The following is a 24849-nucleotide window of genomic DNA, read 5'->3' as shown; positions in this document are numbered from 1 at the left end:
CCTGAAAAACTGCTACATGATAGCTGTTATGTTAGGCTCCTTTAAAAAAAGAATTATTTATTAGAGAAGGAGTGGGTGCTCATGAGCCAGGAGGGCCAAAGGAAGAGGAATAAGAATCTCTGGCAGACTCTGCACTGAGCCCAGAGCCTGATGAGAGAGGGGCTCAATCTCACCACCCTGAGACCATGTCCTGAGCCAAAACCAAGAGTCAGACACCTAACTGACTGAGCCACCCAGGTGCCCCAGCCTTCTTTTTAAGTGTAACTCTCCCTAGTACCATTCAGTATTTCATATATAAGAAGATTCACAAAGCTCTTACAGTGAGAGGGCTCTTTTTTGAAATGGTTAATGGCTCTGTAATAGTGTATATTTGCTGTAGTGCAGTAAATAGTGCTTATTTACTGTAGTACAGTAAATAGTGTTTATTTACTATAAGTTTGAAAGGATATCTTCGACTATAAATATTTTTACTATATTATATATATTGTAGAATACAGACTTTTATTATACTATGTAGATTATACAATTATACTATTGAGGAATACAGACTATACTATAGGGAATATAAAATGGTGTCAATATTTTAAGTGTAGTGTCTTGCAGAGATGACATCTTAACAAAAACCTGAATTGTTCATTAAACTTACTGTCATTAAACAAAAGTCTGCCTGAATAGGAGTGAAGGGGCTGTGGGTTGTAGGAGCATCTTCTTGAACCACAGCACTTTGGTGAAAGTTTAAAACAAAAATCTATCCAGATAAAATTTCCCATATTACAAATTTAGCCGATAATTTCATGGGCCTCGTGTGTCTCTGGTCAAGATCATCCAATGCTGACAATAGAGATGAGAGAAAGGGTTATTAATTATATTCTCTTGACATCCCCTAGGTATTAAATGCTACTTTCTCTGGGCAATTTGATTAGAGCATAAAATATAACCTAATATGTAAGCAAAAGATTGATATAATGTTTAGTTTGTATCTTTTAGTACATTTAGATTGCTCACTTTGTGGTGCTTTTCATATACTGGTTAACTTCTCCTTAAGGAAAATATTGTTTTCTTTTTATAGATTGAACAGAGCTAGGTGTGAAAAGGCACTGGCAATTACAATATCAGTGTTGCTCAGTACTGTCCTCAGTTCCTTATTGCTTTGTTCATTTGCCTTATACTTTGAAGTAATCAATGGATGTTAATCAGACTTTTTCTTTTCTCTCAAGGACACTTTGATTGTGTGGTCTGAAGCAGAAAATTATGACTTGGCCCTTAGCTTTCAAGAAAAAGCTGGATGTGATGAAATTTGGGAGAAAATATGTCAGGTAATTTTAAAAAACTAGAAATCAACATGCTAAGTATTTTGTTTTTTGCTGAGCTTTTTGCTAATGCCCAAGATTTTAAATAAATGGCATTTTATACTGATCTCTTAAATTCACTGTTGTCTGTAAAAAGCTTGATTTATAGGAAAGTGCAATTTATTGACACCAAACTGTCCAGCCAAGACCTTTGCTAAACTCCATGCTTTATATCCAGCTGCCTATGAGAGCTCCTTCACAAGTGCTCACTGGTATTTCAAATTTAGTAGTCCAGAACCAAACATAATCTCCTCTAGATCTGTTCATTCTCCCATCTCCCTCATCTCAGTAAACGTCATCAGAAACTTGAGGGTTATATTTATCCTTCCTTCATTACTTACATCCATTCACTCCTTTAGTTATAAATCTTTTTTTTTTTTTTTAGTTATAAATCTTATATTCATTTACATATTGTTGTTTTCACTGCTATCACTGTTAGTTGCCTAACCACCATCATTTCTTGCATGATTTATCGCTTTCATCTTGACTGGTCTTTCCAAATCCCTACCATAGCTAAAATGATCTTTTTAAGAATGCCAACCTGATCATATATACCACTATGTTCAGTAATTTCTTGTGACTCTTGACTATCTCTTCAGACTTCTCTTGCATTTTTTCAGTTGATTCTGGAGTTTCCTAGTGACTAGTACCTCAGTCTAGTGACATAATCTCCACATAATCTCCATGTATCTTAGGCGTATACATTTATTATGTATTCTATTTTGCATTTATCATATACTGAAGCCATAGGCTCTTGTTATAGACTCATTTAAACCATGGCATCCTAAGGACAGTTTCTCTATCTCCACATTTACTTTAAAATTTTTTTTATTTTTATTTATTTATGATAGTCACAGAGAGAGAGAGAGGCGCAGAGACACAGGCAGAGGGAGAAGCAGGCTCCATGCACCGGGAGCCCGATGTGGGATTCGATCCCGGGTCTCCAGGATCGCGCCCTGGGCCAAAGGCAGGCACCAAACCGCTGCGCCACTCAGGGATCCCCACATTTACTTTAATTAGAGAATAATCTTCCTTTAGTTTTTTTTTTTTTTGTCTTTTTTTTTTTTTTTTTTTAAGATTTATTTGAGAGTGAATATGAATGTTAGAGAGATGGGGGAGGGGCGGAGGGAGAGAATTTCAAACCAACTTCTTGCTGAGCTCGGAGTCTGATTCAGGGCCAATCCCACGACCCAAGCTGAAACCCAAGAGTCAGACCCTCAAATGACTGAACTGCCTAGGTGCCCCCTTCAGCAGATTCTTTAATTCATTGGTTTTCAAAGTGTGGTCGTCAGACCAGCAGTGTAACCTGGGAACTGACAAATGCAGATTCTGGGGACTGTATCCCGGATTTACTGAGTCAGAATTTCTTTGAGTAGGTCCCAGTAATTGTATTTGTATTATATTTGAACAAGCCCTCTAGGTCAGATTTTCTCTCTAAAGGGCAAGAATAGTAAATATTGTAGGCCTTGTGGCCCATACAGTTTAACAGCTGTTCATTTTTGCTGTTGTAATATGAAAGTAGCCGTATGTAACACATAAATAGCCATGGCTCTCTTACAGTAAAATTATACTTATGAAAATTGATGGCAGGCCACGTTTGGCTGTAGTTTGTCAATTTCTGCTTTAGCTGTTTTCATGAACCCTGAAGTTTAAGAGCCACTGCCTTAAAAAGCTACATGTCCTTGGGGCACAGTGTTTCCTTACCCTGTAGAATTTATTTCTGCTAGATAGTCTACTCAGATGTGTTTCTTATATAGTAACCTGTCTATTGAACTGTCCCTTTCCTTCTGCAAGCATGTGAAAGGCTGAAATTTATATCTGAATGCCTCTTTCTTCATACTTGTTCTTTGTTTTCATAGCCTACTTCTAGATTTTGTCCTGTGGAGTTCTCCCATAGAGAGAGGAGATTGAAGAGCTTGGGTATGCTAAAAGCACCAATTGCTCAGATAGATATTGTTCTCCTTCCCTTTTCTGAGTTAACACTCCCACCCTGGACAGAATCTTCTGTTAAGCCAATATTTAACTCAGACCTGGACTCAGTGCATTGCCATCGTGCCTGGCTCTTTTTAGTAAATTGTTGAATCTTTATTATACTTTCACTTAGTCTGTAGTTCTTCATTTACACTTGGGGCATGGGTAGTAGTACTTGTATACTTTCTCTAGAGTAACTCCTCTAGGAAACATTGGCTCTTATTTTCTGATCTTACCCTTCAACTTGTAAGATGTTTTACTAGTCTTTTATGATTCTGTCTGTACATACCAATCTCTGGATCCTGGCTTATTCTAGGGAATTCATTAAATTTTATTCTTTGAGATCTTACATGTCTATTTCTTGAACCCTACTCATTTTTTGATCTAGAAACAACAAAAGGTCTCTCTGTTTTCTAGTATCCTCCTTGATAACAGTTATTAGGTCTGTGTGTATCTATTTTTTCTTCTAGATCTTTCATGGCCTTCACATTCTCATTTTCTTTATATTTGTCCAGACGGACTGCTAAGACTTATCCTTTGTCTTAAGATTCTTCTAGTTTGTTGTACCTTTCTTTTGTTTTCATTCCTAAAACATTGTCAGTCAAATCATTGCATTTCCGCTGTGATTCACTGAACAGATCAGATTGCAAGAAAAATCCTAACCACAGGCCTTTTTATTTTTATTTTTTTTAAGATTTTATTTATTTATTCATGAGAGACACAGAGAGAGAGAGAGGCAGAGACACAGGCAGAGGGAGAAGCAGGCTCCATGCAGGGAGCCCTACCTATATGGGACTCGATCCCAGGTCTCCAGGATCATGCCCTGGGCCAAAGGCAGGCACCAAACCACTGAGCCACTCAGGCTGCCCAACCACAGGCCTTTTTGATTACCTTCCTCGCCTTCATATTTGCACATAAACCCAAAAAGATAGCATTTTCATTACAATAAGGGCTCTTGTCCCTTTACATTTGGCTTTTTAATCAAATGCTACTACATTTCTGTAGGTAAAGCCATAGTCTGAGTTCCAGGGATCTAAAGCTATATTGAGAGTTTATGTAGTTAACAAATCCAGAGCCAACTTGAGACCAAGCTGGGTACAGTGTGTGAATGTGCCTAGCTGCCTTTCAGTGTTACTGCCCACTGGGTTAAGGTCAAGACGATATCAACTTGCAGCATATTTCAAGACCTATTCCAGGACTTCTTCCCTTCCAGTATCCATTAAAAGTCTCTAACCATGCTAAGCAATTTAAGTTTCTTGGCCATTTCATATAAGGTCTAATTTTTCCATTTCTTTATAAACCATTTAACTTAGCGTATTTTAGTGATGATGTCTCAAATTATAGGGCCAAGATAGCAAAACTCATTTTATTTCGAAATAAGTCCTTTACTTTGGGTAAAAATATTCTTTTATCTCAAAATGTATCCGTAAAAACTTCTAAATTATGTTTTTATCATTAGAGCCTCTATACCGACATAAAGTTGGGGTTTATGACAAACTTTTAGGGTTCCTGGAGGGATCAAGAGTTTGAATAGAAAGGAAAACTTCCATGGTTTGGTTACTTTTAGTAGATAGTCTTGGGATCTAATGTAGTATACTCTGCTACATGTATGTTGCAGTTACTTTTTATATGGCTTCATTTTTGTGTGAGTACACTTGTTTCCCACAGTTTTTCTTATTCATATTTTTGGGCCACCAGCCACCATTCATAGAACATCAGTGACTTTGGTTCAAAGTCAGTTTGTACATGTTATTTGGCCCTTGCTTTCTGGAATTGATGTTAAAAGTTTTTCTTGTCACTTAGAATTATATGTATTTTCTGTGATCACATGATATTTGGTGTTTATTTGAATTTTACTTCAACTTTGAAGGGTTTTGGTGGTGGCTGTCCTAGAATACAGATACTCGGATTCTTATAACATCTCTTGTATTCATCTAAGAATATAATTTGGATTTGCTTGATTATATATTCTATCAGCTATCATAAATTTTGTTACAGGTTCAAGGAAAGGACCCTTCAGTGGACATCACTCAGGACCTTGTAGATGAATCTGAAGAGGAACGTTTTGATGATATGTCATCACCAGGTTTAGAATTGCCATCTTGTGAATTAAGTCGCCTTGAGGAAATTGCAGAACTTGTGGCATCATCTTTACCTTCCCCCCTGCGTCGTGAAAAACTTGCACTAGCACTGGAAAATGAGGGTTATATAAAAAAGCTCTTAGAGCTTTTTCATGTGTGTGAGGATTTGGAAAATATTGAAGGACTTCACCACTTGTATGAAATTATCAAAGGCATCTTCCTCTTGAATCGAACTGCTCTTTTCGAAGTTATGTTCTCTGAGGAATGTATAATGGACGTCATTGGATGCTTAGAATACGATCCTGCTTTATCACAACCACGAAAACACAGGGAATTTCTAACAAAAACAGCTAAGTTTAAAGAAGTGATTCCCATATCAGATCCTGAGCTGAAACAAAAAATTCATCAGACGTACCGAGTTCAGTATATCCAGGATATGGTTCTACCTACTCCCTCGGTCTTTGAAGAAAATATGTTATCAACACTTCACTCCTTTATCTTTTTCAATAAGGTAGAAATTGTTGGTATGTTACAGGTGAGTTAGATCATCTTTTTCCTACTTACAAAGATACCTTCTTGATCCCATTAACTGTTAGCAGTAATCAGTTAATCTGTTAACTGATTTAGCAGAAGGAATTTCTGTTCCTTTTAAATACCTAAATTGAGTTTTGATTTCTGTCTAAGGGTAAGTTTTTGGTTGATATTAGAAGAGATTATAATATATACTACTGTGGGACCAGAAGGTTGTTAAGTTTCCAGCAGGGAACGTAAATGTGATAAAGAAGTCTAGCTTGGAGAAATTAGAGGGAATGAATGTTCTTAACAAATGAATGTAGAATTTTAGGTATATTGATATGTCAATTATGCATAGAGTGGATTCAAAGAGAAAGGTATAATGAGACAAGAAGTATGTCATTAAATACAGAATATAAATCTGTAGAATTGGTAGCACTGTCAGATCATTAATATTAAAGGTTTAGTTTTAGGGTCAAGGGAATACAGCAGATATTGGAAAATTATAGTTGCAGGTCTCCTTACCAAAAGGCATGCTTTTGTACCAGATGAGAGTATGGGGAAGTTGGATGTGAGTAAGGAGCTATGGCTCTTGTTATTTAATAGCTATGTGACTTGGGCAATTTTCTTAACCTTTTAAGAAGCTTTAGCTTCCTGATCTGAAGGATGGTGATATTAGTATCAACCCTGTAAGTCATCTGAAAATTAAAGAAGATCATGCATGAACACAGTGCAAGACTCTTGAGCATTATTTTGGAGCACCCATGTGTGCAAGTGGAGGTGGGGGGAGGAGTAGAGGGGGAGAGAGACACACACACATGCACACTTTTAAGCAGGCTGCACGCTCAGCATGCAACAACCCTGAGATCATGACTTGAGCCCAAATCAAGAGTCAGAGGCTTAACCCAGCTGAACCACCCAGGCACCCCGAGGATTATTTTAAAGTATCTTTTAGTAATTGCTATATTACTGAGCCTGGGTGACTCAGCGACTGAGCATCTTCCTTTAGCTCAGGGCGTGATCCTGGGATCCAGCATTGAGTCCCACATCAGGCTCCTTGTGGGGAGCCTATTTCTCCCTCTGCCTGTGTCTCTGCCTTTCTGTGTCTCATAAATAAATAAATAAATATTAAAGAAAATAAATAATTGCTATATTAAGCTCCAAATTTTCTTTCTACAATATGCCCAGTCTCTCAGGTCTGGTGTTTTTGTTTTTGTTTTTCTTAGATTCATTCATTCATTCATTCATTCATTCATTCATATTTTATTTTATTTATGAATGATAGGCAGAGACACAGGAGGAGGGAGACTCGGGACTCGATCCCGGGACTACAGGATCGCGCCCTGGGCCAAAGGCAGGCGCCAAACCGCCGAGCCACCCAGGGATCCCCAGGTCTGGTGTTTTAAGGGTGCTTGTATCAGAATTGCCTAGGGTGTAGTTTCCTGGATTCTGCACAAAACACAGCAATCAAAATCTGTGAGAGCTGGCCAGTGATCTGCATTTGTAACATTCCCAAAGTTAGAAAACCTCTCAGTATATTATCCCATAGTGTAGGAATTAGTCTGTTCTAGCTGAAATGGAACTTTGAAGTTTGCATGGTGCAAAGATTTGTGAGTTGCACACCTCACCTCCTCATGTTGTTTATTTCTTGATGCTAATGATATTGGAAGAATAACAGATGATATGACTTGGAAAGACTTAAGACCTTACCTCAGATCTACAAATAAAGTAATTATTTGAAACCTCGATTTAAATAAAAGAGGCAAATAAATGTCAGAGCTGTTTGGTAGGACATGTTATGAATAAAGCAGTGAGTTTAATTTGTGTGGCTGTTCCTTTTTAGAAAATTGCTGTATTTTCAGAGTCCTTGCCTTTGTCATCTTAGAAAAACCATGAATTCAAATAGAAAAATCAGTTTTACCAATACTGTTGTCCTGGAGCTAGGAATAATTCCTGTTCATTTTGACTAATTTGATGTGGTTCCCATTCATTTAAGACTGACATGTAAATAAGTAATATAGGCAATACAGTCTGGTAAGGACAACAGTGATCTCTATACAGTGTATTATGATTGATAATGGAGGAGAGAGGTGATTCTGGTACTTTCTATTCTTTGAGAAGCATCTAGTTTTTACTGGCTACCTAGTAGAGCCTCTGTTCTGGTCCACTTTTGATTCCTGGTTTCCTTGGATAGTCCTGAGTGCATCTGGTCCTTAAGCTCCACGTGGTTCTCATTTTGTTATGCAGAGATTTGTCACTTGTGTGGTTTCTTGGTCATCATACTTGTTATATGCCAGCTTTACTCATTAAATATGAATAATTTCAAGTTGTTAAGTCTTTGTTTCCCCATATTATGCTTTGTGAATCCTGGCTGTCAATACTGTAGTTGTTTCTCTTGATGCAGGTACTTATATCCAAAGTGCTGCTATGAAGGAAAGAGAATTTTATAAATTTGTGACGATGGGTGATTGAGATAGAATTTAAAGCAGACTCTTAGCCCCCTTGTGTACACAGTCATACCCTCCCTTTAGTTTTAACTGCTCTGTATTTAATACTATTAAAAATTCTTTTTTTAAAAAACATTTTTATTCTCTCAACTTCTGTAGCCCCAAATGCAGCAGTTCAGAGACTCTTTTTCAGTCTTTTGATTTCCAGTTGGTGGGATATATTATATCTGGGATCATCTTGAAATTACATGCCATTTGAGGTATGGCTTATTTGTACATTTTAGAAAAAGTAAAAGTAGGAATAACCAATTTAGTATCACAGAAAATATTTGCTAAGTACCTGCAACAGTGAAGATGGAGTTTATAATCTAGTGGGGGATTACATACACACATAAACATACATTTATATATACATATATATATTTAGACTTAGGCATATCTGTAGGGCTGAACTAGTGTTGAATCTATTACTAGCTGAGATAGTATGGTATTAAAGTATAACACAATCTTAAAAATAGTAATGGAAAAAAATTGAACAGATAGGAAGGTGTCTGCCACCTCCTGTAGTTGGTCTTTGGGTAAATGTCTTAACTGTCTCAGTTATAACATTTGAAGTTCTAAGTTCTGTATTGACTTAACCAGATTAGTATCCTAGGAGAGTACCTCTTTAATCTTTTTCAAAATAATGCATATTGTGTGTGTCTGTATGGCATATCTTCAAATAATAAGTGTTTCTTTTAAAGCTCTGCATTTAGCTTTTTAAATAATTGAATCATTTTCTGTGTCTTTAAAATGTGAAAGAAGCTTTATCTTAATTTTTACCGTCTTTTGAGAGGTGGGTAGAACCTTAACTTCTAAAAGTAAGATTTTAAAACTCTATAAACGAGGGGTTTGCAAACTATGGCTCCTATCTATTTTTATAAAGTTTTATTTGAACATAGTCACACTTATTTGCATATTGTCTGGCTGTTTCCTACTGTAACAACAGAGTTGAATAGTTGTGGTAGAGACCGTATGGTCAAAGCCTAAAATACCCACAATGTAGCCCTTAAATAGGTTTAGGAAAAAGTCTTGGCAAAATACAAAGAATAATCTTGTATAAATCGCCAGTTTATTCTTTAATAGTTTGGTTTTTCCTTCTGTCTTTTAAAAAACACCTTTGCCAGTATCATCTTTCCTTTTTCCAGTTTAGTGCAATTTATATCTTCTAAAGTATCTGAAATTATGTTTTAATATATTCTTACCATTAGCATAAAATTATCCTTTGATTTAACAGGAAGATGAAAAATTTCTGACAGATTTGTTTGCACAACTAACAGATGAAGCAACAGATGAGGAAAAAAGACAGGAATTGGTAAGAAATTTGATACTTCTGAAAGGTGCATAGAGCTAAAACGACAGGTCTTTTATATTCATTTGTTCTTTTCCTTATTTTAGGTTAACTTTTTAAAAGAATTTTGTGCGTTTTCCCAAACGCTACAACCTCAAAACAGAGATGCTTTTTTCAAGACTTTGTCAAATATGGGCATATTACCAGCTCTAGAAGTCATCCTTGTAAGTTTGTTTCTCATGATATTTAATTACCATTATATATTATTATTATTATTATTTTAATTTCTTTTTTAAGATTTTATTTAAGAGACAGCAGGAGAGCAGGAGCAGGGGGAGGGGCAGAGGGAGAGAAAGTAGACATCCTGCTGTGCAGGTACTCCACATCATAACCTGAGCCAAAGGCAGATGCTTTACCATATGAGCTGCCCAGGCGCTCCCAATTACCATTATATTTTTAATCCACAAAAATTTATTTTTATGTAACATCCAAGTGTTTGATTATACCCAGTATTTAATATTAGCTGTGTATTACATAAAGTAGAAAAGCTATACAAATTTAGTATTAGAGAGCCCTTACGCTACTGAAAGAATATTCAGATGAATTTTCCATGTTTTTAAAAATAAATTAACTTTGCAGCCTGTTAAAATGTTAAAGAAGAAAAGTAAACAGGAATAAAAGAAAATAACTTTATCCATAAAACAAGTTTTACATGCCACATTTCCTTGATCTTTCTTGTTGCAGTGTTTTTGTTATAATTTGTTAGATTTTGGATTTACATATCTATAAGGTCCATATTTTTATAACTATGGGAGAAATAAGTGCTTTTTATCTGCAGGGCATGGATGATACACAGGTGCGAAGTGCTGCTACTGATATATTCTCATACTTGGTTGAATATAATCCATCCATGGTACGAGAGTTTGTCATGCAGGAGGCACAACAGAATGATGATGTAAGTAAGAAGTTAACAGAGCAAAAAATAACCAACAAGGTAAATATTATTTGCACTAACAGTAAGTATTAATACATGGGGAGCTATAACTGTATTTATTATTTATTTTTAAAGATTTAAATAGCTGATATTTGGGGAAAGTGTAGCCAGAATGTCGAATGGCTTATTTTTCCCTAAACTGGCTTCTATCTCCATTTACAGATTGTGTCTTATAGCAGTTGTTAATGCTCAAGTAAAATGTCTTAAGTTTTTGAGATAACATTTCTTAATTCTCTCATTAACTTGATAATGTCTTGTTTTAATCATTTAATAAATTATTCCTCTATATATGTGGAACTATAAGTAACTTCCTTAGGAAAACATTAATTTTGCTAGGGATAGATTCTCAAAATCATGAAGAATGAAGAAATGAAGCACAGTCCCTTGGAAAAGTATTTAGGGTGCTTGCTTTACTGCCTGTAACCATAAGGAACAAGCTGTTGTCTTGTTCACACACACACACACACACACACACATCAGTTTTAAAGTACGTGGGGGTCTCTGTCCTGATAATATGGAGGATGCTCTTGGAGGACATGGCACGTGTCCATGGCAGCCCCAAATGTGTGTGCTCTTCCCTTTCAGTTGTAGAGAATTAAACTAATGATACCATTTTTTTTCCTCCTTCCCCCAAAATCTTACAAGTAACTTTTAAGGATAAACAGATATATTTGCCCTCAAATGCATATTAATAGGGGACAGGGGTGTCCTCTTTGAAAAAAAAAATTATGCAGAATTCCTATCGTATTTTTACAAAGTGAGAAGATAGATCTTCTATCTTGTACAAAAAAAATCTTAATGTGTGTCAGAGTGAAGTGGAATGTCCAGCAACTTCTGTATTTAAGGTTCTTTTTAAATTGTAGTGTAAGGTTAAATGTAGAAAAGTAAAAGTTTGAGCTGTTGAATATTGTGTCACCATTTTCTTTAATAAAGTAGTCTTATCCAGAAAACCAAAATACCTGTATTAATTAAAAATAAAGGCTATTCTTGCTTGGCCTGGAACCCACTAGTTGCACATACATTGATGTACTTCACTCACATGCAGTAGGCCTTTTGATTTCCAGTGTCTGTCTTTATGTCCATCCTACCACTGCATGTACATACAAGAGCAGAGATTTCCCTGCTGCATCCCTTTCTGTTTGTAGTTACTCCCTGGGCCGGGAACACCAGTCATAGAGCCTCAGGAAAACTAGTAATCGATTTTCTGTGACATTTGGAATCTATAGAATACATATGTTCTCTGTGCTCTGTGCTATCTAAATACCATAATCTTGTTTCTCCCAATTTTCACACATTTGGGTACCAACTAAATTTATTTTAAATGGAAACGCTATCATTTCCATAAATGGAGAACAGATACAGATCTCATTTGCCATAAATAGAAGGAATTCGTAGAAATGCAGCGCAAGTAGAACAATGTTATAAACTCTGGCTATATATTCTCTTAAGCTGAAGGCCCGTTAGCTTTCTTCAGAAGGGAGATTTTGTTATCAAGAAGTACAAAGATCTTTAAGCACCAAACTAACTTTGTTTTTGCTGTAATCAAAGGGACTTAACGATAATAGAGAAAAAAATTCTTTTTTTGTATTAGTGTAAATGAATCTGTACCACACTTTAGGGAAACTCTGCTATATATCCTATGAAAGAAGTTAGTCATTTCATTTTGATTGCAGTTAACAAACCAGCTAGAGCTAGGCATAATGCTGTAACATGTCATAGTGTGCACTTTTCCATTTTCATAATAAGTGATCCTTACTGTGTGTCCTTTTTCTCACCAGGATATTTTGCTCATCAACCTCATTATAGAACATATGATTTGTGACACAGACCCTGAACTTGGAGGGGCAGTCCAGCTTATGGGCCTGCTCCGAACTTTAGTTGACCCAGAGAATATGTTAGCTACTGCCAATGTAAGCCACAGGCCTTTTTCTCTTTTTCATACTACTATGTTGCTTATTGCTGGGAGGAACCAATGCAGTTAAAATTCATGGAAGTATTTTTGATCCTTAGAAAACAGAGAAGACTGAATTTCTGGGTTTCTTTTACAAGCACTGTATGCATGTCCTCACTGCTCCCTTACTGGCAAATACAACAGAAGACAAACCTAGCAAAGGTAAGATAATGCTGGTCAGTAGTGAGGTTCTTTGTTCTTGAATTCTGAAACTCAAAATTGATGTTAAGTAATAGTCTTTAAAATTTAAAAGTTCAAGCCAGGGGTGTCTGGGTGGCCCAGTGGTTGAGTCATGATCTGCCTTCGGCTCAGGTCATGATCCCAGGGTTCTGGGATCAAGTCCTGCATCAGGCTCCCTGCAGGGAGCCTGCTTCTCCCTCTGCCTATGTCTCTGCCTCTCTCTCTCTTTCTCTGTGTGTCTCTCATGAATAAATAAATCTTAAAAAAAAAAAAAAAATTCCGAGCCATTCATTTGGTTTACACAGAGGTGTAATATATTTTCAAAAGAGGTGTTCAAAAAAAAAACAAAAACAAAAGAGGTGTTCAAGGTAGAATTTCTTTAAAGTGCTATAATTGGAGATGATAAAATGTAAAAGAGGAGATTGTTGTTTTCAGAATTTAAAAACAATTCTGTTAAAAAGTAATATTTGTATTTACATACATTAAATAGGAAGTAATTGTGAAAAAAATAATTTTAAATTATTTGCACTTCAGATGTGTAGAACAAAGCTGCTTACTATTAAACTTTTTATTTGTGTCGAGGATAGGAATTATTCTTATTTCTGCATTTTATAGCTTTAGCTTACATGTGTGTTTAATTCAGAAAGTAGTTTTAGGGTCTTCAGTGGGTAATCCCTTATTGACATTTCAAGAATATTAGTTTGTCATATGAATTATCAGTATGGTATAACTTAAAACACCACTTAGAAAGTAAATGTTAAATTTATCCTTTTTTGTAATTCTAGAATCAAGTCTTGGAAACATGATATTCATTTTTCCTATCTACTGTATTCATATTAGGTAAAGCTTGAGGCTTCTTTCCAAACACACATATTTAAGTTCTCCAAACATTTATTAAAAACCCATTATATGGGAGGCACTGTGCTATAATCTTTAGGGACTAAATGGGGGAAATGAAAAAAGTAAGTAAAATATTTCCAGAGGCTTGCTGCCTGGGGAGGAAGAAAGGTAAGCCAATAATTATAATCCAGTGTGGGTTCATCCTGTGTAATAAAGGAGCCACAAAACACTGGAATCATAGGAGCAGGGGAGGAATTGCACCAGACCGCATGGGATCTTTCCGGATCTCCTGTTGCTATGTGCATATCTTACGAGGGATGTGTTAAGACATGGTAGAGCATTCTTGCACTTTAGAATAGAGCAGATCTAATAGATCGGTGTTCCAGCTCTGCCTTCCTATTCAGACTTGGGTTTTTTGAAACTAATTTCTCATAGAGTCAAGAAAACGTAAAGCGCAGATCTTGGCACACGGAAGGAATTCAGTGCTCTTTCTCTTTTCTTTAACTTTAAAATTTGGGGTTGATAGGATTTTACTTTGTTGGAACCTGGATACTTAGATTTAGAAAGGAGAAGAATATTGGTCATCAAATATAATTGTGTTTTGTTTTTAGATGATTTTCAGACTGCGCAGTTGTTGGCACTTGTACTGGAATTGTTAACATTTTGTGTGGAGCACCATACCTACCATATAAAGAACTACATTATTAATAAGGACATTCTCCGGAGAGTGCTAGTTCTCATGGCCTCAAAGCATGCTTTCTTGGCATTATGTAAGTGTTGCTTCTGGTAGAATTATTTATTATCTATTATCATGTTGTTGGTACCTTTGGGTTTTATTGCCTCAGAAGATCACTGATTTCATCAAGTCAGTTGACCTAGATTCTAACAGGACACCACCAATGATGTAGTTTCACCACATTTGGAGATAATTTTCCTCATTTGCATCTTTCTTCATCTACAATAAAGGGCTTAGCATATGTATCTACAAAATATAAGTATCCTATTCCATTATTAAAATGGCACCTAAGATCATTTTACCTCAGTTATATTTTTAGTACCGCCTTCCTCATTACATTAGGCATTCTTGTGACATTAAATCATGAAGAACATTTTTGTAATTTGGAAAATCTATAACTGATAGATAGCACTGAGTTCCTAAAACATATTCAGAGAAGTTACAGAATGCCCAGCACAAATGTCTATAGGTGGTCCATTCATTAATTGCACACATATTTTTTCCATTTTATTGAGATATATTTGCCATAACACATTTTATCTCACATATTTTAGAGCAAAGGTGCCAAACGTAAGTGTCCAGATCCAGCCTGTGCTCTATTTTTGTACAACCTGCAAGATGAAAAGTGGTTTTTAGTTTTTTTTTTCTTTTTTTTTAAAGGGTTGTTTAAAAACAACAAACTACAGAGGCCATATGTGGCCTATGAAGCCTAAAATGTGTACTTGTAAACCATGTTTAATGGAAAGGTTTGCTCTTAATTTAGAGCAACAGATAGGTCATTCTTGATTATATGTGTTTTTCATATATAATTTATATGTAACTTAAAAATTTATATAATTTTTATATATATTTCATATATAATATTCATATAATTCATATATAATTTAAAAACTGTGTTTTTAAGGCCCTAGTTTGTTGAAGTAAAACATGTTTCAGAATTGGAAATAGGTTATTTAAGAATATTCTTGATCACGTAGCAGCCAGCCTTCTGTGGTAAGTTGACCAAATTTGGGGGGTACTTTAGAGGCTCAGTAAAATAATGTCTGCTGATAACTTCTGCCTTTTGGTTTTTATAGGTAAGTTTGGTTGTTTTTTGGTGGTAGGTTTGAAGGCATCACAGTCATTCACTAATTAGAGGCCTGAACATATATATGTATCCATTTTTGCTATTTTTAAACTCATTTGCAATTTTTTAATTTAATGGATTTTTTAAAATATCCTAAAATTTTAAAAACACTGTTTACAAGGATGTTTCTGATGTTGATTTGCTCTATAATATTTTATCTTTAAAATAGTATTAGAAGTAGTTTTCCTTCTAAAAACATTAAACTTTCTATCAGGTTACAGTTTTAATTGCCTTAGTTTTTTCAGGCTAATGTACATACTGCAGGATGGACTGAGAAAACACGTAGTCATGGTGTATTTTCACTTTCCAACTTTCAGATATTTAGTGCAGTTACTTTCTGTCGATTGTCCAAGAATGTTGATGTTACCTTGGTAATCTTTTTCAGCCAAAGGGTAACAGGTAGCACTTTGTGGCATCAACCTACACTGCTAAGGACAGCAAAAATAAATGGATTATTGATATGCCCTACTAATATATCCATGAACTTAGCACTTGCAAAAGAAGGGGTTTTAAACATCAGTTTTCCTTATATACCTACTTCAGCAAAAATGAGAGCCCCTCGACCAAGTTTAGAGGGTGTTTGTACCAAACATTTCAAACATTTCTTTCGTGTTAACATACAGAAAGTTTTGTTCGAGTGTGGGAAAGGGAGGTTAGGACAGAATGAAAAACTAAGTAAATGAAAAAGTTTTATTTCAAGAAATGTATTAAACACCATATTCTATCAATTCTAAGCTCTGCATTTTAGGCATTTATCATCTCTCAAATCAAGGTGAGTCTTATAGTTGATGACATGTCATTGTGATTGAAAGTTCTGTTTGGTTTCCTTAGTAGAAAAAGTTTTTTGCAATCGGGGGATCTTCTATTTGATGAAGGATGCTGGATACCTGGTACAAGGAAAACACAGAGCAATAAGATCTAAACTCAGCTGTCAAGGGATTCTGAGTTTTGTTAGGAGGAGATAGTCATGTAAAAATGAAAATGTCAAAAGTGCTATATTGCGGTGTTTGGAAGCATAGTGGAAATAGTTTATTCTACATGAATGAATCAGAGCAGGAAAATTTCACAAGAGAGGTAGTAAATTGGGTTGTGGCTTGGTCCTGGGAGAATGTGACCTTCTTGGTTGAAGGTACAGTTGATGTACAAATGTGGGAAAAGTGTAGCATGATAATGGTTTGGTGTAGATAGAACACTAGTCCAGTGGGAGAGTGTCAGGAAAGGAAAAGGCTTTCAGTTCAGTTCATCTCATTATTTGGCTTGCAGTATTCTAAAGAAATTTTCTTAAAATTTAATGAGAACTAGGAAGAGATTTATTAGAAGGAAGGATATATTATAGGAAACTAAGCATGCTAGCAAAATTTTAGTTATGTTTTATTATTGTTAGTTTTAATGATAACTCAGTTTGGAAAATGCTGACTCTTTCTCAAATGATTCACAGTGTGGCTGTCTTCCCAGATTGAGAACATGAGTAGTTTCTGGAAGAAGATGCCAGTCATTAGGAACAAGTACTCTAGGACTGGCTGTAGAGCATACAATAGGAGGTTTTGATCAATGATTTCTAAAAAAGCTAAGTGGGAGATTTAGGATATTTTCAGTCTTCTAAGATTACACTGAGAATATTAGAGAGTTTTATAAGTTAATTTAGATGCCCTATTATAAGGACAACAGATGATGAATGGTTAAATGTAAACAGTTTGGGGACTTAGAGAACATATCAGAATGCTTTTATGCTATTTAAAGACAATCAGATCTGTAGGGGAGACCAGCGATCCTTTCAAAATTTAGGTCTATTTAAGGTTAGATATATACATATACCAGTTTTAACAGTCTTAACTTCCTTGGCCTTTTAGGATTCATGTTGTCTGGTCTTTTGTTAAAAATACAGAAATCTACAACAGGAATGAAATAAAAATTTTTTTATTGTAGATAATTTTATTCAGCTATTGTAAGTTACATATGAGGCAAAAAGTCTCAACTTGTGACATGAAATCTCATGTTGTGTGAGGTAAAGATGAATTACTTGTTTTAGAGATGGTTGAAATGAAGCACCAAAGATTCCTGGCATGTGAAGGTTAGAGATAAGAAGGGAAGCAGAGTGCACTTTACATTGGAAGTCCTAAGGTTCTGCTAATGTGACCTATTCCAAAAGCTTTCTCTTAATTTCCTTTGAGCAACTTGACTTCCTAGAACTCGCTGGTAAATTTTTGAAAGCAACTTTCATTCAACAGCAAGTAGTGGTTGGCTATTTCTGATGCAGGTTTCTTTTGCGGGGAGGGTTTGAGTGGAAATAACCCAGTTCCGGATATAAATAAGTGAGGGCAAATGGAAATGAGGAGTGAAACAAAGACCATTAGAACCACCTTCTGTCTGACACCAGAAGTTTCTGGACAGAACTGCTGTTAAGAGATAGTGGTGCCACTGCATACCTTAGTGAATTCTAGGAAGGGAGTCTCTTCACTATCCAGGAACTGCATGCAGCCCACAGGGTTCAGCTAGTGTGTGTTATGGTAGGACACAAGTCTCTACGAAGCCTGCATAGTTAGGAATACCACCTCTTAAAATAATAGCTCTTGCCTCAATTACTAAAAATTTAACAGGTGGCCTGAGCTCTAAACTATTGATTTTTATTCTTACAAATGGAACTGCCTCCCTAGTTCCTTTGTCAAGTGCCATCACAAAAGAAACAAACTCTGAAATCATTGTTTTGGGACGATAAACCCTTGTTAGGCTTTGACTTAACACACAGGTGCCTCTTAATGTTTAAAATGTCTTATTTCACCATGCTTCTGTATTTGAAAATAACTCAGTAGTTTCAATTTCTAAAAAAATGCAATTATTATTCTATAAATTATTTTGAAATTCCCTGCCCAGAGTGTCCTTTTAGAAAGAGACACTCTTAAATAAGTTGCATTGTTAAGGCAGTTTATAGCCAACTGTACCTAATTGGGCATTCACTTGTGGACCTCTTTTCTGCCAACTAAAGAAACATTGAGCTGCTTTACTCCTCTGCCTTCCCACCCAGAAACCGTGTCAGCATGGTTGCCTGGCTACCTGCTCATGAAGGACTTGATTAATAACCAATTGGCAATTTAACGAGCCACTTCCATGATCTCCAAAGAAACCAAAATACAAACACAATATTTAATCTTGCCAACCGAAGACGATGTGACTGCATGAAGTGAGTATGCTTTTTTGAACTGTTTACAATAAGTGGGGCATTAACTTACTGACAAACTCCATGTAGGTAAAGAGGGCTTTGTCTAGCTGTTTGAGTATATTTGGATCTTGACGAATGGTGACTTAAGTAACTCCCCATACCTCAAGATGTAAATATACCTTTTTAATCTGTAAGTTAAAGCCTAATTAATTGTAAAAAGGAAAACCAGGAAAAAAAATTAAAAAGCATACTCGCTGCAATAAGCATAGAGGACCACATTTTAAACGCAACATCCTCTAAATTTATTTCTAAACCATGGGAAGGCAAGTTTTGGGTCATGCAGTTTTGTGGGTTTTTATAGTAGTTCTCCCAAAACATCCTCAAACCAACTGGCATAAACCCAGAACTCTAATGCAAAATAGTTAAGAGTGTCCAAAAATAACGATCAAATTATACAGTGGATTGCCCTAATAAACAGTGGTTTTTCTATTGTTTTTAAGGTGTGTGTAAAAGGATCTATTTAGACTTTCCTCATCTTCAGTAGTATGAAGTTAAATTCATTGGTTAGCCCTAGTTTAGCTCTTACTTTAGATGTAAAGTACATTTTGGTCATTAGTAAATTCCAGAATTTTTCTGGCTCTCCAAGACTTGTGTTCTATAATGACATACGCTACTTCTAGGATACATTTTTCTGACAATACTTTGCAATCCTTATCTTTAGGTTCATACTTCTGGAAGCAGTAACATATCACTGCACGAAGAATTGTATTTATTAAGCAGGTTTATTTTTTTAATAAGTCTGAAATATGGAAGTGTGGTGTGTAATTTGAACAATAAATGCCTCTGTGTTTCAGGTGCTCTTCGTTTTAAGAGAAAGATTATTGGATTAAAAGATGAGTTTTACAACCGCTACATAATGAAAAGTTTTTTGTTTGAACCGGTAGTCAAAGCATTTCTCAACAATGGATCCCGCTACAATCTGATGAACTCTGCCATTATAGAGATGTTTGAATTTATTAGAGTGGTAGGTTCTGTATTTGTTAGAGTGTTGGTTTTAACTGAGAATACTGAATGTGTTATTGGTATTTTTTGGCTTGATTACGTTTGAAAAAAATTTTAAAAGCGGCTTGTGGGAAATTAAGTTCAAAGTAATGAAAACCAAAACAGTCTTCTCTTGGCAGCTGTGAATCCCTCGTAGGATGGCTTGAAAGAAAACTGATCTAATCCTGTCATGGTACTTTAACTCATTATAAGAAAGTAGAATGACAGCTGACAGAGTATTATTTTAACTTTGAGGTTTTCTGACTTTGGACTTTGCCCTCTTTATTTTTAAAGAACAATTACATAACAGACTCGATTCTTTACTAATAGTAGTAGGCTTGTGGTTCTCCCACCAGTGTGTATCAGAATTACGCTTTTCTTAAATTATGGTAAAATATTTATCCTGTAAATTTGCCTTTTTAAGTGTACAATTCGTCGGCATTAAGGACATCCACACTGTTGTGCAACTCTCACCACTGTCCATCTAGCACTTACTGTGGTGTGCTGGTCCCACCCCCACACTCACCCTCACCTGAGTAAGAATTATCTGGGGTGGGACCTGGGCATTTATTTTAGGAAGGCCCATGGTTAACTCTGGGATACATCAAAAATTGGAGACTGCTGAGTAGCTAGTTATGCCTGTTTTCATTGTTTTATCTCTAAGATAGGCTAATAATAAAAGTTAAACTACTTTGGGCAGGTTTATGAATTCCCTACAATTAAGCCTCCCATCTTGTTAAAATAACATTTTTCATATTGTATTTTTCATTATAATTCTTTTCTATAGGAAGATATAAAATCATTAACTGCTCATGTAATCGAAAATTACTGGAAAGCACTGGAAGATGTAGATTATGTACAGACATTTAAAGGATTGAAACTGAGATTTGAACAACAAAGAGAAAGGCAAGATAATCCCAAACTTGACAGGTAAATTACCATATTTTTAAACCTATTCAAGTTGTATGGTGGTGCCTCTTTTGCTTGTTTCCTATTATTTGGCTTGGCTGGGGGAGGGGGTGGTTGTAGCTTTCTCTCTGAGCCAATGTGAATGTTTTCCTGAAGGCGCATGTGGTATTAGTAGGATCTTTAGATTCCTCCTCAGGCATATATCAAGCTAGATAAAAGCAAAACCCAACAGGTATGTGGCAGCAGGGCTTCATATATTCAAAGTAAAATAAAAATAGCATTTGCTTTGAATCATGTGACTTCATATACTTAGGGGATATATGTATTTTTTTTTCCTTAGGGGATATTTTAAAGTCCATGAATTAGGACTTGTTTCTAATGTTAATAAGTTGAATAACTGCTCCATAACAGTACTGTTTCCATAATAGTTTGATTCTACTAGTTAACATGAAATATGATGGAGTGTTTTTTTAGTTCTGTGAAAAGTCTGTTTTTTCATTCTCCTCTCTGTATATAAATCTGTAATCTCCTTGATCTATTTAATTTGGAGCACCACTTGAAGACCATCTTTGGACAAAATCTATTTAAGATTTTATTTGAGAGAGAGAAGCAGACTCCCTGCTGAGCAGAGAGCCATGCAGGGCTCAAGCCTACGACTCTGAGATCATGACCTGAGCTGAAGGCAGATGCTTAACTGACTGAGCCACGTGGGTGCCCCAGGTCTATTTACTTTCTTCTCTTTATTCCTAGTATGCGTTCCATTTTGAGGAATCATAGATATCGAAGAGATGCCAGAACACTAGAAGATGAAGAGGAAATGTGGTTTAACACAGATGAAGATGACATGGAAGATGGAGAAGCTGTCGTGTCTCCATCTGACAAAACTAAAAATGATGATGATATTATGGATCCAATAAGTAAATTCATGGAAAGGAAGAAATGTATGTTGAAAGCTGGGCAAGGAAAAAATGGTGGCTTTCTCACTCGAGGCTTATTCTGTGTTTCTTGACAAAATGAGGAGTATCTACTTTGACATGACATAGATTTTAGAGACTTTGCTGCTTTCTAGAATGTGAATTAATAGCTGTGGGTGAAAATATGGACCAAATTTTCTTAACCTGACTTGACTCAGGAGAAATACGTTATTTCAGGAAGGGGAAGGACACTGAATACTGAAGGTTTTGTTCCTTCTCAGTTCTGTACTGAGCTTGTGCTTTTCTCCAGAGCAAAGGAGTAAGCTAGTCCATTGTGTTTTAGTGCCACTTCATGGTGGGGTGGGGGTGGGGGATTTACAAAAGAGCAGGATGGGTGATAACTATTGACACTATTCTTCGTTTTAGTAAAAGAAAGTGAGGAAAAAGAGGTGCTTCTGAAAACGAATCTTTCTGGTCGGCAGAGCCCAAGTTTCAAGCTTTCCCTCTCTAGTGGAACTAAGACTTCTCTCACCAGCCAGTCACCTTCAACCAATCTGCCTGGTTCGCCAGGCTCCCCGGGATCCCCAGGATCTCCAGGCTCTCCTGGCTCTGTCCCTAAAAGTACATCTCAGACGGCAGCTATTACTACCAAGGTACAGTCTGACTTCTGGGCCTATCACATTTAACCAGGTCCCAACAGTAATTGTGACTGAGATTTCCTTTGGTTACGGTCTCTTGGAACTGATCTAACCTTTGTGAATGAGAGAGAATAATTCTCCCCCTACTTACCTGAATGTCTGGAAAACCGAAGCAATTTTTGAAAGGTTTTTATGACCAACACAAAAAGCTGAATGAATGATTTTGGTTATTTGCATTTTAGAACTCAGGTTCAGATTTGTGTCAGAACATTTACAGAAATTTTAAAGTTATTCCTTACCAACTTTCCTAATTAAAGCCCATCTAAAGACTTGTGTAGGGGAAAACCTCAATATCTGGACACTCCTAACACTATTTTGCCAAGGAAGAGTTATAAAACAGAATTAACCATCCTCTATCATTACCATTTCATATAAGAAAGGATCATAGTTTTAACACCAAAAATGTGGATAAGACAATCTCGGAATAAAAACCAGTTCTTTTGGCCATGTCCTGCTTGCTGCCTTTGGACTAGCAGTTAACAGGCTGGCATTTGGGATTGGTTGCTCTAGACCAGGAATATACTGCCGCACACACAGTTCCTTTTACTTTGACATGGGCACGAAACCTCTGAAGGCCAAGAAGTGAATATAAGAAATGCTACAACGAAGGGGCAGGCTGAGGGCAGAGGGGGGTGGTGAGTTTTTGCAGAGCCACACGCACAGAAGAGCTGCAGTGGTTTCTGGCGAAGGCAGAGGTCTGCAAGGGTGCCAGGAGGCAAGGCCGAATCACCTTCCTAACTTCTAACAGCCAGTCGGCCCTCATTTCTAGTGGCCTGCTTATCTGCTGTAGTTTTCAAGATTTTGCTAATGCATGAGGTCTTACAAACAGTAATTACTAAATTGAAAAAGTTTTATCTCCTGGCTCATTTGCTAAATTTATAAACTCAAAATTTTATTTTTTTAAATTTTATTATGGAATATACAGGAAAAATACAGGGACTCTCGCATATAATCTCACCATCCGGAAATAACCATACTTAGTATATCGGGGTTGGGGGATCTGTATCCTTTATCTAGATTTTAAATATGTGTTAAAAATACAGTTTTTGAGAAATTAACCTTCTTTCTGAACAGGGAGGCCTCGTGGGTCTGGTAGATTATCCCGATGACGACGAAGATGATGACGAGGATGAAGACAAGGAAGACACGCTACCATTGTCAAAGAAAGCAAAGTTTGAGTCCTAATAGTGGCAACGGCCTGTGATCAGTACCTGTTGAGAAAACTGGTTCTCCACCCCTCCCCCCTACAAAATCCACAACAAAGCAGTGGTCTCTTGTGAAGGACTGATCCAGATCAGCCTCGCACACTTGACTTCTGCTCATCAAGTGCCAATTCAAAGGAGCAGGAGGAGGGGATACTATACATTTAGGGGAAAGACTTAAGCCTTTGAGCTCTCCAGCCTGGACCACACATTGCCCTTTTCTCAGGGAAGGAAATGGAAACAAAAAGCCAACAGGGCAGGGGTTTTGTAAGTGGAACTCTGGATTGACTGGTCAGTTGCTACAATCAGAATATGCTTTCTCGGACCATGTTTGAGACTCAGAAGAATAGGCTTTTGTGCCATAATTCTTCACTAGTTAAGAATGCCAGCAGTTTCTTTGTATAAAGAGACCTGCCTTTAAAATCATACATTCTGAACATTTTAGTCAAGCTACAACAGGTTTGGAAAACCTCTTTGGGGGAGGGGCGAATATAAAGTTTCCTCTTTTTTATCTGTTCCCTTTGCCCTTCAAACTGCAGATTTTTTTTTTAAAGTGGGGATCTGTCCCTACTTGATTAAAGATTGAGTGGAATTCTAGATGTGGTCATTTGTGTCATAATTTTTTTTGTTTCATTTTGTTTTTGATTTTTTTCTCCCCTGAGTGTATGCTTAGTTGTTGAGTATATATATTTGGGACCATTAAAACTTTTTTTGATGTAATATAACCTAACGTTGTGCTGGTACCTGTTTTACCATGTGTAATTTTTGTTCTACATCACAGTTCTTAATTTGTTTAGAGTTTTATGAAAGATGGTATAGTTTTTATTGACAAAAACAAAGTAATCTTACAACTATGTGCATACAAAAGCAATACTATTTTGTGACTAAATATTTTATATTAAAATTTACATCAGCAACTGTCTCGAGAATTCAGGGAAATAGAGTGGAATTTAAAATTTCAACAGTTTTGTTAAAACTAGAAACGTGAAATTAGTATTCCAAAGAGATTCTGAAATTTCATATCTTGGGAAAATGACGGTACATTAAATCAAAATTGAGGCTGGATGATTTAAAAATAACATTTGACTTTTGAATAATAAAAAGAAAAGTGAAGAGTAAGAGAAATTGTATTAGTTGTATGTTTCCTTTTTTTTTTTTTTTTTTTAAACTATTCCCTTTGGAATACCAGCTGGAGTTGTAAGTGGTGGTTCCTAAATAAATACTTGGCCAAAGGACCATCAGCTATTCCCTTGTTACAACAGTACTTTTAAATAGGTTCTTTTTATTGTCTTAGGTGTGCTAAAATTCTTTTAGGGAAATGAAAACAAATACTTTAATGTCACACACCCTCACTTTTTTTTTTTTTAATAAGCTTTTGGAACTTAACTGAATAATGTGTTTGCAAATGTG

General features: G+C 36.1%; 1 protein-coding gene across 2 annotated transcripts in view; it reads left to right on the top strand.

Annotated features, from left to right (window-relative positions):
- Positions 1 to 24164, top strand: part of PPP4R3A (protein phosphatase 4 regulatory subunit 3A) — a 38785-nt gene extending 14621 nt beyond the window's left edge. Inside the window, exons 3-15 of one of the 2 annotated variants that reach the window (XM_072839716.1) lie at positions 1218 to 1316; positions 5319 to 5936; positions 9638 to 9715; positions 9799 to 9915; positions 10530 to 10646; positions 12464 to 12595; positions 12696 to 12798; positions 14268 to 14426; positions 19530 to 19699; positions 20504 to 20646; positions 21376 to 21566; positions 21966 to 22192; positions 23312 to 24164. In XM_072839716.1, the coding sequence (XP_072695817.1) occupies positions 1218 to 1316; positions 5319 to 5936; positions 9638 to 9715; positions 9799 to 9915; positions 10530 to 10646; positions 12464 to 12595; positions 12696 to 12798; positions 14268 to 14426; positions 19530 to 19699; positions 20504 to 20646; positions 21376 to 21566; positions 21966 to 22192; positions 23312 to 23422 (2265 nt within the window). In that variant the 3' untranslated portion in view covers positions 23423 to 24164. Of the gene's footprint in view, positions 1 to 1217; positions 1317 to 5318; positions 5937 to 9637; positions 9716 to 9798; positions 9916 to 10529; positions 10686 to 12463; positions 12596 to 12695; positions 12799 to 14267; positions 14427 to 19529; positions 19700 to 20503; positions 20647 to 21375; positions 21567 to 21965; positions 22193 to 23311 lie in introns of both variants that reach the window. The other variant, XM_072839715.1, reaches the window with a different exon arrangement.
- The last annotated feature ends 685 nt before the right edge of the window (positions 24165 to 24849 follow it).

Source organism: Canis lupus, chromosome 9, assembly GCF_048164855.1.
Source record: "Canis lupus baileyi chromosome 9, mCanLup2.hap1, whole genome shotgun sequence".
In the NCBI taxonomy this organism is placed as follows: domain Eukaryota; kingdom Metazoa; phylum Chordata; class Mammalia; order Carnivora; family Canidae; genus Canis; species Canis lupus.
This window is presented reverse-complemented; position numbering and strand designations above follow the sequence as displayed.